Genomic DNA, 14590 nt, shown 5'->3' on the forward strand with positions numbered 1-14590 from the left:
GTAGCAGTATTTTTTTCATTAGAATCCAATCCAGCTCTTTTCTAAATGTGGAACAACTATAATATTAAAAATGTGGTCGGTAGTGTTTCAATTTAGTTTATTTCTTAGTACATATTCTAAATTTTCTGTGAAAGTTGGTTTTGAAACCCACCGATGTATTTAATTTAATTTATTGAATATTTCTACTGTTTTTTATACTAGCATAATATAATGACAAATTGTTACGAAATATATCTTACCGGCTGCGCCAATTGTATATTGAGGGTGTAAGGTTAAAGAAAAAGTCTTCTGCACAAAACAACTCTGCTAACTATTCAATATGATTATGAGTAACAATATTAGTATGAAACTAGAAGAAGAAAGTGCGAGCAGGTGCTACCGTATATAAACCTTAGAATATTGCTGTCTCACTCTTATACTGCTCAAGTCAAACAAGCAATTTAATTTTCCCACATTGTTTTTCACATAAAAAGCTTATGGTGCTATAAGTGTGCAGAGTATTATTGAGACCGGAAAATCATGAGTTTATAGTTTCTCTATATATATCTGTTTGTCTATCCATACTTAGTTCTTAGAAAACATGTTACATTTACATGTTTTCTCAAAATAAGTGGACTATTGAAGTTTTCATGTTAGTGATTCAATTTGAACGTGAGCTTGATCGATGATGAAGACTTTAATCACCCTAAGAAAAAAAGAAGAATAATTAATTGTATCATCGTAATTTATTTTTATGTGGCGGTCCTTCTTTAAGCTGGTCTGACTTACTTACGTAAATGTCAAATTGTTAATTGCTAATTGACATGTTACTGCTAACGCCTCAGTGTTTAAAAATGGAACTATTCTGCAGCTTATAAATGATTGAGCGGCTGATTTAGCCCGCTTTAAATTTGAGCAAGGAATGTCGTACGGACTGACTGATATACCGGGCCATAATCACCGAGGGTACGAAAGTATAAAAAGGTGGTCAGGTGATGATCGGCCGTTTACTGCACCCTCGGCTTTATCGAATAATCGAGAACCTACCGAAGCCATCGAGAAATAATAAAGCGGTCGTAAAGAGTTTGATGCTCGTTTTGCTTCATAGTCCCATAACGATTCCAAATGGATTATACCGACTTGACACGGAAACGCCGTTCGCTTGGGTATTTTTTTCTGCCATCACCCCTTCCCCTTTTCTTTCTCCTTTCATCACATTCTCTGTCGACCATGTAGCTACGAGTACTATACTAGTCCCAGCGAGAGCTCGTACGTACGTTATCGACGGTCGTCCTCTTTTTCTCACACATATTGCATGAAAACGAAAAAGACAAAAGATACTATAACGATGACGTCATGTACGACCTTTCGCTGGGACTATTATAGATAGACGTGAGTATTTATTGTCATTGTGATCAATTTAGAATTCGGGTCAGTTATTTGGAACCCGCAATACAAAATTATCATTGAAAGGTGAGAAGGAATTCAAAAAAGGTTCTGAAACAACAATTCATCAAATTGCATGTCAAAATTCAAGAAAATTCCCACTCAAGTTCTGTTACTATCGAAGTACCGCAAAACAATCGGACCTCGATGAAATAATAACAGAACTTGAATAGAACTCTGGGGAAGGTAATGTGAATAGAGTGAAAGATGAGGAAGGTTCAATCTTAAGCCAAACCAAAAGAGACATTTTAAAATAGGAGTATTATATTAAAAACAACTTTCCATTTTAACAAATCTGTCTTTATGCTTTAAGCTGTTATTTTATTATAATTATTTTTTTTAATTTTCCATTTTGTGTTTTTACGTTTTCTTTAATCATTTATATTGTTTGTATGTAATATGTATATTTGTCGAAATCTTCACAGGTTTTGTGCAACCAAGCAAACATGTATTTTTTATAAATAAGGAGAATATACTAAGGAGCGGAGTGTAGATCATTTTTAAGGAACGTCGTATAGATCAAAATACTAAGGAGCGGAGTGTAGATCATTTTTAAGGAGCGTCGTATAGATCAAAATACTAAGGAGCGGAGTGTAGATCATTTTTAAGGAGCGTCGTATAGATCAAAATACTAAGGAGCGGAGTGTAGATCATTTTTAAGGAGCGTCGTATAGATCAAAATACTAAGGAGCGGATTGTAGATCATTTTTAAGGAGCGTCGTATAGATCAAAATACTAAGGAGCGGAGTGTAGATCATTTTTAAGGAGCGTCGTATAGATCAAAATACTAAGGAGCGGAGTGTAGACCATTTTTAAGGAGCGTCGTATAGATCAAAATACTAAGGAGCGGAGTGTAGACCATTTTTAAGGAGCGGTGTATTGATCAAAATACTAAGGAGCGGAGTGTAGACCATTTTTAAGGAGCGGCGTATAAATCAAAATACTAAGGAGCGGAGTGTAGATCATTCTTAAGGATCGGACTGTAGATCGTTATAAGGAGAGGAGTGTAGATCATTTTTAGGAGCGTCGTATAGATCAAAATACTAAGGAGCGGAGTGTAGACCATTTTTAAGGAGCGTCGTATAGATCAAAATACTAAGGAGCGGAGTGTAGACCATTTTTAAGGAGCGGCGTATAAATCAAAATACTAAGGAGCGGAGTGTAGATCATTCTTAAGGATCGGACTGTAGATCGTTATAAGGAGCGGAGTGTAGATCATTTTTAGGGAGCGGACTGTAGATCGTTTTAAGGAGCGGAGTGTAGATCATTTTTAGGGAGCGGACTGTAGATAATTTTAAAGAGCGGAGTGAAGATCATTTTAAAGGAGCGGAGTGTAGAACAGTTTTAAGGAGCGGCGTATAGACCAAAGTACTAAGGAGCGGAGTGTAGATCATTTTTAAGGAGCGGACGGTAGATCGTTTTAAGAAGCGGAGTGTAGATCATTTTTAAGGAGCGGACGGTAGATCGTTTTAAGAAGCGGAGTGTAGATCATTTTTAAAGAGCAGACTGTAGATCATTTTAAGGAGCGGAGTGAAGATCATTTTTTAATGAGCAGAGTTTAGAAAAGTTTTAATTTTATGGATCATATGTTATTTTGTTTATCTTATAATATACAGGTGTAACTGCACGTAACTTAAGATTTCAATAGCGACTCCTCAGCATATTCGGAATACAAAATGTAGATATTATGATAGATTTAGTCAAAATGTCATGTCCGATCATATTTTAAATTCAACTAAAAATAAGAAAAAATTCTATCACACATGGCCACTATCCAGAAAATGATGATTTATTAAAAAATGATTCCCCCCCCTCCCCCAACTATTTATTCTATTTACGAATGAAATAAAAAAATATATTAATTTAAAAAGCATCTCGTTGGTCCTAATTTTAAAATACAAGCGATTGATTTACATTGGAATACATATTTGTCGCTTATAAATATAAAATTTCAACCAAAAAAACATTTTAATTACAACTTTTTATATTTTATTTTATATTTATGTTTATTTTTTTAACAATCACCGTTAATTCACTAAAAATGAATTTTTATTAGCCAATATTTTATATTTTAAAACATAAATAAATAAAATAGCACGTATCCGTAGATAATTACTATGCCTTTTGATTAAAAAAAAGAATTATTCAGTCTCATATGATTTAAGATTTTCACGGCCAAAAGTATTTTTGTTATTTGTTTTTGGGGTATTATGCCGTGTTGCGCTAACTCCTTCTTTAGCCAACGTTTCGGACACTGGAGCGTAACGGCTACCCAGCAAGTCAGACAAGGCAAATCATAAGAGCCAAATCTGCACCAAACGAAGACAGAATTGAACAAGAGTCGAAAGGCTGTGCCTTCCTGCCTTATGTGCACAATGTGACAGACAAAATTGCCAGGCTATTGAGAAAGGAAAATATCAAGACTGTCTTCGGAACAACAACAAAGATACAGGACTTACTGAGGTCTGCAAAGACTAAGTTTCCTCTGGAAACATATGGAGTGTATAAACTCAGCTGTTCCGGATGTGACAAGGTCTATGTAGGCCAGACAGAGCGGACTATCTCCAAAAGGATTTCAGAACACTTCAGAGCTTGTAAACTCGGCCACCCTGACAAATCGGCAATTGCCGAGCATTTGATTGACACCGGGCATTACTTTGGATTTGTTCCTGAAATCCTGGGGAGACCGAAAACTTATAGAGCACGGCTGATTACGGAGGCCATTGAAATTCATAAAAATCCCGTAAACATTAATAGAGACGATGGAGCTAAGCTTAATAGTTCTTGGTATCCGGTAATTGACGGATACACCAGAGCTAAACGAAGAAAACCACTTTAAATAAAAAAATAAAATGATACGTTAATGTTAGCTCAGAGGGTTGGAGCTGGCAACACGGTATCACAACCTCATACATAAGCTCACATTTTAACACAACTTCAAATAACACATCTGCCCTGATGATGGACACTGCAATGCTGTCCGAAACGTTGGCTAAAGAAGGAGTTAGCGCAACACGGCATAATACCCCAAAAACAAATAACAAAAATTATTCAGTCTCGTTTATTATTTTGACCTCAAATCCAAAATTTATGTTTTGTCCAAAAAGGCCGTTTCTCTTAAAGGTATTTTATTTTTCCATAATAATCGAACAAGCAACAAACACAAAATCGAACTTATTATCACTACACAAGAGATTCTTTTTCCCGAATAAATATTGCAATATCTCACAATTAAAAACACGACGATTTTAATACGAAATCCCAATACCTACCTAGATAATAAAAGTGTTTTTTTTTATTAATTTCTCGCATTGAAAACTGGAGCGGGCCCATTTTTCCCCTGGGAGTGATCTTACGAGACCCAATTATACCTGAACATGCTTTTCCCAAATAATAACCATAATGCATTGTTTTTATTGTGCAATTACGCTTACATACCCGAGTAAAGATATAATGCAAGAAGATATAAGGAATATCAAAGGAATTTCTTTATTACTTTTTTTGCCGAGGGCTTTAGAGGATTTGACTTAATACATTCCTTTTCCGAAGGATTTCATTTTATGGCTGAGGGATGTTTCTATCGTTAGTTCCTAATTGCGGGTGTTTTACACGATGGTGACGTTGTGTTCCGTCCAATTTTTATAAGGTTCGTCTTTCCATGAGGATTCAGGATAGAAAAAAGGACGTGTTCATAGACAACCAAGTTAATAGACTAGCCCATCATGGAAAGGGGAACAAACCAAGTTGCGAGGAGCACTGAGGGGGCGTGACAGTCTCCCTTCTATAATTTGTCAATAAATTAATATGACAGTATATAAACAACTCGCATTGAAGTAACACCATTTAGTCCGTGGAAATAAAATGAGTTTACGAATTAGTAGTCCTTTTATAAATAAAAACGTAAAAGACTTTACTACAAATCCCAAATCGAGTGAAAAGTTCGGACTTGTTTCCAAAACAGAATATTTTGTTACATTACTTAGTTAAGACACTTCTTTAACCGAATTTAATATATAAAACATGGTTTCTATGCATCGCATAGGAAATTTCAAGACCCTATAACTCAGTTAATAGTGCCGACTCCCACCTAATTCTTACAGATTCGGATTCCCCAGCCCTAAATTAGTCTAAATCAAGTTCAATTTCGGTTATTCGAGTGACTCCCCTAAACCGAATTTTACCCAAAGTCTTATTGGTAAGATGTGGCCTATGCGATGAACGAATAAAGGCGTGTAAGGAGAATGTCTCACATGGAAGTGAATGGTAGCAGAAGTAGAGAACGCCCAAGGAAGATATAGCACGATAAAGTGAAAAAAAAATATTTTTTTTAAAAATCTCTTCTTACAGTTTATATTATTTCCACCTTAAAACTACACCAAGTTTTCAGGTAATCTAGAATTCACAACTTTAAAACCTTACTTCAAGCGATTTACAACCTCGAGCGACGCCGGGTATATATACCAGCTGGTAATAAATATATTAGGTTATTGAAAACAATATTAGCGATTTCTAAACAAAAATCTGAAACAGAAAAATCAGAAAAGGATACGGTCACATCTAGCACTCGAACCCAGGATCCTTGTCTTGCCGGGACACCGCTCTACCACTGAGCTAATGGAACCCTATCCCATTCGAGTCCTATATGTGACCGTATCCTTTTCTGATTTTTCTGTTTCAGATTTTCGTTTAGAAATCGCTAATATTGTCTTCAATAATTAAATATTACAATTTGAGGTTTTACTCGATAAAGTTATTCCGAAAAATAAATATTCATTCTAGACTTGCAGAAAGGTCAATAGATGTCGCACATTAAAAATTAAAAAAAAAATAAGATAGGTTTATCTTAAAAGACGCTGTCTAGATTGCATTTAGTTCGGGTTGAATTATGCGATCATACATAAAGATAGTTGCCAATAAAAATGTGCGGTGAAAAAATGAAGACAATGTTGGTAGTTCTTATTCGAAGTATGATACAGTTAAAAGTGACCGAGGGGGATAGGGTCCCATTAGCTCAGTGGTAGAGCGGTGTCCCGGCAAGACAAGGGTCCTGGGTTCGAGTCCTAGATGTGACCGTACCATTTTCTGATTTTTCTGTTTCAGATTTTCGTTTAGAAATCGCTAATATTGTCTTCAATAATTAAATATTACAATTTAAGGTTTTACTCAATAAAGTTATTCCGAAAAATAAATATATTAGGTATAAGATTTTTAACACAGTTGCCATTTGCAACAACAAAACGTTTTAAAACTCTTTCTTGTTCTCTCACGCAATGGCTGGATTTGATGTTTCATCCCTTCCAAAAATATGGGTTACTTCAAGTTCCCTAATTATTCAATTATTAAGAAGAAGATAAAGTGTAGATTTTCAAAAGAGACCCACTAACACACCTAAGTAAATATATTTACATAACTACTACATTTTTTCTATTTCTGGAAGTAAACAATAAACATAGAATTATGTACACTACCTCTGCATAACTTCCAGGCTCTTCGTGTTTAGCTTTGTTTTGGTTATGGCTTGCCATTTTTATCAAAGTTCGTCTACGTTCATCTTCCAGAAACCTGAAAGCTGCATTCAACAAATCGACTTAAGCTCATTACATCCTGGTTAATTGCATCCTCCTAAAAATACATTAAGGAGTCAAGTAGGAGTAACGACGAAGGTAGTACCTATTTCGGGAGAACGCAACGTCTTGGTTTGTGTCAGTCGATTTGGGGTGATTTAGGGCGGCTATCAATCATTCCATCGATCACAGGGGACGCGTCAACCCTTCAAATAGACCTGAGTTATGTAAGTAGTATCTTAACTTAACACTTGCCTACTACTTATTGAGGAAGCTTAAAACACGGTGAAGCTTTTTCTACTGATAATGATTCGAGGTAGAATAGTATCGTTTATTGAAGTCAACGCACAATTGAATAACATCTGTTAGTAGTTAGAGGATTGTATTGAATAACATATGTTAGAAGTTAGAACACTGTATTGAATAAAGCAGAAGTTGGAAAACTGTATCTAATAACAGAGAACACTGTATTGAATAACGTAGATAAGTTAAAGCATTGTATTGAATACCAGATGTATAAGTTAAAAGTTGGTGAACGGTATCGAATAACATAGAACACTGTATTGAATGCCGAAAGATAAGCTATAGCATTGTATTGAATAGCAGATTTATAAGTTAAAAGTTATAACACTGTATTGAATAATGCAGAAGTTGGACAATTGTATCGAATAACAGAGAACACTGTATTGAATAACGTAGAAAGTTAGAGCATTGTGTTGAATAGCATGTTATGAGTTAAAAACAAGTTAATGTCTCGGATAACAAGCGTTACTAGTTAGAACATTGTATTTAATAACATATGTTTCAAGTTAGAACATTGTACTGAATAACAGATATTGTAAGTTAGAGGATTGTATTGAATAACAGATAGTTGAAGTTAAAGCATTGTATTGAATAACAGATGGATGAAGTTAAAACAAACATCATATTGAATAGCAGATGTTAGAAGTTAAAAATACGTTAGTCTCGAATAACAGTCGTAACTAGTTAGAATATTGTATTGAATAACAGATGTTTGAAGTTAGAACCTTGTTATTTGAAGTTAAATTATGATTCAACTTTTAAATGATTCCATCGTGATTCCCCCAGATTCCTACCAACCTCTCATACCTTTTTCCTTCCCAGAACTTCCTCTCCTTACTTTTTCTAAAAATACCATCCACACAGCATCCCCAAAAATGACATAGTTCGATCTTTAACCACAAATCGGATTTCGCGGGTTAATTTTTTATTTCATTGAAATGGGGTGATACACCATCGAATTCGTTGCTTTAAATGCTTTTAGCCGTGTCTGGTGACAAGATCTGAATATCCAAGTAATTCATCGCGTTCTTTTTCCCCATCTCCTTCCCCTCTCCACTATATTCAGCCTCACAAAATACCTCAATTGCTTATGCCAGAGTATCCCTGGCTCCAGACGTTTGGGAGCAGTTGGGATCCTGGCGCGGTACTGTGGTTGTGTCTCGGTTTGTACCTCCGGTTCAATGAGATATCATACAGATAGAACTGTGATTTTTCACGGTATTGTAAAATTAAACCAACTCATTTCTAACTGGGAATCAAAATAGTATAATTCTATTTTGGTACATGTACTGGTATGCTTGGAAGATAAGAATCTGGGGGTCAATGTGTCAAGGAGTGACCGACGTATGAATCCATCCCTCTTACACACGTGGGCAAACCCATCTGCCGGGAAAACCTAAACAAACCTCATGCTATGATCCCATGCACCCCTGCACCTCACCTAACGTAGCGAACCACTTGGAGTGACCTATGCCATCGGTGTTGGTTATCCAATAAACGGTTTGTGGGGCGGCGGTACCCATACCCACCTCCCAAATTGAAATTCTGTGTTTGAAATGTGTATTTCATTTGTCTAAATCTTGACAGGTCTAAATCTGTCGAATAATTATTTCGAATGGTAAATATATATAATACACGTACCTAAAATAAAATGATTTAGCAGAACCATTCAAAAATTCTTAAAATGTTGGGATCAGTAAATGCCATTATTATTAAAACTATTTATAATAGGGATAATGTTACAGCCAAGTGAATTTGCATGCTTTTTGCTGCTTTGTTCGTTGGTCAGATAGAATGAAACAACTTTCTGAATATATAACCTCTTCCCCCATTAACTTGGGTCTCTGAAAGACCCAGAAATACTTACCTCATTCCTCTCGTAAACCGTTTGAGATCAAAGTAGACAACCCGTGGAACCCAAATTAGAACACAAATCATATTTGATACATGTGTTATTTTAATGCAATATTATTCAAGGTTATTTGGAGTAAAAACTGTAGATGATTTTGATATCCGTATTTGGTATCTGGTATTGAACAATTGTGATGAATGACCCGTGACAATAATTGAAAGAAGAAAAAATGGTTTTGAATAAAATAATTGAATAGAAACAAAAAATAACTGAAAAATTATTACCGGAGAGCCAAATTTCACTTATATTTTTTACTTCAAAGAATGTCAGGAATCACTTCTGGTCAGATATATCTCGTAACACCTTTTATACATTTCGGACCTTGCGCGGTAATCTGGATGTGTTTCTGTCTGTATCTCCGGTTCAATGAACCTCAGATAGGTAGAACTCGGATTTGCTTTGATTCAAAATAGGAATTGTTAGTTTGAACAAGCGTTAAAATACCTACCTACCTATAATTTAATATTTTAGCAGTAAATTGGTATAAGTGTCTTTTTCAAAATTGGAACTATAATATCCTGTGATATTTCACAGGTCTGAGCTGGTATCATATAATCAAACCTTTCGGTTGCCGGTGCATGAATCCGTGCGTGATGTGAAATATTCCTGCGTAATGCGTATTTTTTTTTCGAGATCCATGTACTTTTAATTTTCAAAATTGGAACTGATTAAAGTGAAAAATTGTCCGGAAACTAAAGGCACAAGCAGAAAACGGTCAATCAATGTCCAATTAGGAATCGATTTTGTGGAATTTATTTGAGCTTTTGTTTTCGAGTAAATCGAGTTCGAAGTTTAAATTTTGTTGACAAATTTTATAAGAATCGCTACTATAATGTACCAACGCCCCTGTCATAAAATGGTTTGCTACGTTTGGTGACTTAGCAGAAGTGCCTGGGTTCATGGGGTGAGGTTTGTCTAAATCTTGGTGGCGGATGCTTTTACCCACTACTGCGTGGTCAGCCAGATCGGAAGAGATGGTTGATGGAGACCTTTCGACCTCTTCAGCCGGACTCTTTCGACCTGTCGCCTTGCACCGCAGTGGGAGGGACGGATTCGTACGTCCGTCACTCCTGGATGTATTGCTACCCAGATTCCTACCCACCCCTCATACCTCTCCTTACTTTCCCTAAAAATACCCTCCACACAGCATCCCCAAAAATGACAAAGCCCTTGGTGGATAGCCCTTTTCCTCGGGGCCTCTTGTGTGGATCTAATGTAAAACAAAAAATCTGCTGCCAGGCAGTTTCTGATTCGCTTCCACTTGGTCATAATTTTCGACGTCCTAAGAAAGTTCTAATGTTGAATAATGTTTTTTTTTTCTTTAGGCGATGTCCTCGTACGAGTCGCGCGCGGGAGGAGGGGCGGGCGACGCGTTGGTGGAGGCCCTCTCGCAGCGGCTGCGCGAAGCCGAGGCGCGCAGGTCGGACTGCGAGCGCGCACACCGCGAGGCGCTCGCGCAGCTGCGGTCTGCGCAGTCCCGGCCGGGCGAACCCACCGAGCACCTGCACTCCAGGGCGAGGGAGCTGGACAAGAAGGTAAATACTTCATTACATCTAGCGTTAATAATGGAGGTCATGGAATGGTCAAGTAGTTGCGGTTAAACAATGTGACGAAGGTGACAATATTGTCTCTTAACACTGGCAACCAGCTTGTAACAGGGTGAGGGAACCGGACAAAAATGAAAATACTTCAATACGATCGGCAATTCTTCTGATTGTTTAACTCTACAAATGAACTTAAATAAACTTTATGAATGGTGCATCGTAAACAAATTACATCTTAATATCAACAAATGCCAAACGATCAGTTTCCATAGATCTAAAACCCCTTTATTATTTGACTACTCAATTAACAATGCCAATCTAAAAAGAGTTTTTGAATTCAATGACCTTGGAGTTATCTTTGACTCCAAATTACGCTTCTTGAATCACATTAATAGCATTACCAGTAAGGGATTACAAATGCTTGGATTTATTCTCAGAATCGCTAAAGACTTTAATAACATAAAAACTATAAAATTACTGTACACGTTTCTGGTTAGAAGTCAGGTTGAATACAATTCAACCATTTGGTGTCCTCATTTCAACTCTCATTGTTTACAAATTGAAAAAATTCAAAATAATTTTTTACGTTTTATTAATTTCAGAATTGGTATTCCTATTATTGAAATCAATTATGTCAATTTACGCAGTAAACTTAACTTATCGAAATTATCTGAAAGGCGAAAAATATTTGATCTCCTTTTATTATATAAAATTGTTCATTCAAGGTTGGACTGCCCTGACACTATAAATTTACTATCTTTACATATACCTCCAAAATATACTAGACGGAATATTTTATTCGACAACAATAACTTCGCTACAAATTCTGTGTTAGAAAGAATACATAGGTTGGGCAATGAACTAAGTGATGTCGCTGACATATTTAATTTAAACTTCAATACATTTAAAGCCAAATTAGTCCACTATTTTTTAAATGTAAATAATGTATGAGAAATCATTATATTTTATTTCGATTTTCTATTTTTTGTTTTATACTGTTGTTAAAAATGAAATTTGTAATTGTTATGTACTTAAAAGTCCAATAAATAAATAAATACATCTAGCACGAATAATGGAGATCATGGAATGGTCAAGTAGTTTCTATAAAACAATGTGTTATTTTCCTGAGACGAATATTTTAAGATACATACGTTTATTTTTAGTTGCTGTGTATTTTGACATATTCATAATGTATGACAAAATGCAAATATAAAAACAGATATAATAATAATCATAATCAAAAAAAATAATATTTGTATAAATATGCAAAAATCGGTCATTTTAAATACATGTAGGATTACGAAAGATTTTTTAAATATTTATGTTGAGGGATCAGTGGGATTTATAGGCCCTGTTAAGAGTTCTCGAACCCTCTGATATGAAAATATCTGGAGTCGGTGAATTATTTTCCCATTTGATCTCTGGTGAGTTGACATGTTCTTCTTACTTCTACTTGTTCTTGAATGTTTTGAATTTATTTTGCTTATTAAATGCACTTGCATAATGTTGATTAACTAGATGATCATTTGTGGAAAAGTGTGTGGAAGGGTTTAGTTTTTCCTATGGGGAAGATTTAACCCGGACATAAAGTTGAAAGAAAAAAATAATAATCATGACAAAAACATTTATTTGATTATTGTTACATACTTCCCCACCTTCCTCTTTCCCTTCCCCACTTACCTTCAGCCTCACAACATCCCCCAATTGGGGATGCCATAGTCTCACTGGCTCCAGACGGGAGCAGTTGGGACTCTTGTGAGGTATTCACTATAAAAAAAAAAAAAAATACTTATAAAACAATTTTCTTTGATTAAATTAATTCTATTGACAAAATGGTAGCTGTTCAGTTGTACATTCCGGATTTCTCATGGAATGCAGCTGGTTTCCAGTAGTGTCTAAATAAAATATAATATAATAAATAATTAAAATTAAATCAAATAATCGAAATTATTTGAAACAATTAAAATTAAATCAAATGAAATTAAATCAAATGAAATTAAAATTTATACAGTAAAATAAAAAAATAAATATTTTCACAAACACAAGTAAATAGCCCTTTCATTGCTTCTTGAAGCACTGCAACGATGTCGTTATTCGAATAGTCAAGTAGACAGTGATATTTCATTCCAAAGTTTTGTTGGGGAATAACTGTAACTACTCTCAAATGCGGCAGTTGTATGTCTGGGGAGAGCAAGTAAATGGTCTCTTTGGGGTGTACTATGTGTATGAGAGACCACTGCAGTCTGTCAAACAGATAGGCAGGAACCTTCGAATTTATCAAACTGTACATTTGATACAACTACATACTCACTGGGAGATTTTGTGCTGAGGCGAACCAGATTTTGGACATAGGGCTTCAGCGAGATAAAATAATCGCCTGAAAGTGACCTACTCAGACACATTAAAATAGGATAATACATCCTACATCTCTTTTACATCATATTCCTACCTAGTTATTACACTTTTAAATGTGAAAATTAGTCATTTTCTATTACACAAATAACATTGTAATTCTTCGAAAAACGTAGGAAGGACATTGATCTCATCTACACTTTCAAAATTATCAACAGTATGATTGATTCACCTACTTTGTTGCAACTCATCCCTTTCAATATCCCTTCTCATAGACTGAGAAATAATGATTTGCTTTTCCTCAATTAACACTCCACAAATTATGAATACCATTCACCAATGTCCGGAATGGCAAGACTCGTCAAATCAAATCAGGACCTTAATTTTTTGGTCTAAGCCTTAACGATTTTTGTTAGTAAGTAATTAGTTACGCAGGTAATATTTTGTATTGATGTGACAGAAGTCGTGAACTCCATCGAAATCTTGTTCCTGTGTTGACTTGACATTATCTTTATTGTTATGTGCCCTATTTTTGTAATGGCAGTATTTTTTTTTAAATTATCCTGTATTGTAACATTTTTCCTTGTATTAACTTCGTGTTATATGTTATGTGTTGTAATTGGACAGGTCCGTTACTAAATAAATAAATAATTACATTGATTTTTTTAAATACGAATTAGCCATTTTGTGGACACCTACATGGAGAATAAGAATAAAATTTAATTTAAAAAAACCGTTTTGGTTTTTTTTTAAATGTGTAGTTTTTCTTCTTTTATAAAAATTAGCGTGCATATTAAGATTACTTTTAAATATGATTTTTATTTTTTTATTAGTATTTTAGACATAATATCTATTTTAATCATTCAGATTAAATTTATTTTTAATATTTTTGTCTCAACACAATATACACATTTTGTCTGGAAACTTATAGTACAAGCGGGAAACTGGATAATCTACATCACATTTGGAGTTGATTTTGTTAATCGACATTTTTGATTTGTGCTTTCGCTTTCGAGTAAATCGGAACAAAATTGATATAACGTTTGAAAATCGGTAACAAGAATGTTAGTAGTTAATATTAGCTATTCAATGTATTTTAAAATGCGTCGAAGCGTAGATCTAGCTTCAAAAGTGTTTAAAACCTGTAATTGTTGAAAATTATAGAAAAAGGAAGATAAAACAACCAAATTGCTCAGATCGACTATCTAATACTACGAATTTCCGGACACCGTGTATACTATATAATTTATTTATGATACGGGCATGAGCCTAGTACGATGGTCGAGAGAACTCAAGTAAAAAAAATTACATTAGCTCTTCACAGGAGGCGCTGAGGTTAAAAATCTCTCTAGGCCAATGTCATCTTTGGGGATGCTACGTGGAGGGTCTTTGAAAAGGTATGAGGATTGGGTAGAAATCTAAGGGTCAGTATGTTCAGGATTGACGGACGATAGGTCGAGTTTGATCGGTTCCATGATAACTCAACACAG

The 14590-nt window shown here is 35.0% G+C and overlaps 1 protein-coding gene across 7 annotated transcripts in view; it reads left to right on the top strand.

Annotated features, from left to right (window-relative positions):
- The window catches only part of Rbp (RIMS binding protein), a 230051-nt gene that overhangs the window by 80552 nt on the left and 134909 nt on the right, over nucleotides 1-14590 (top strand). For all 7 annotated transcript variants that reach the window (XM_089645260.1, XM_089645264.1, XM_089645265.1 and 4 more), the window contains one exon: nucleotides 10530-10739. In XM_089645260.1, coding sequence (XP_089501386.1) covers nucleotides 10533-10739 — 207 coding nt within the window. In that variant the 5' untranslated portion in view covers nucleotides 10530-10532. The remainder of the gene's footprint in view (nucleotides 1-10529; nucleotides 10740-14590) is intronic.

Source organism: Hesperophylax consimilis, chromosome 22 (assembly GCF_061612785.1).
Source record: "Hesperophylax consimilis isolate HC1 chromosome 22, BYU_Hcon_1.0, whole genome shotgun sequence".
NCBI lineage: Eukaryota > Metazoa > Arthropoda > Insecta > Trichoptera > Limnephilidae > Hesperophylax > Hesperophylax consimilis.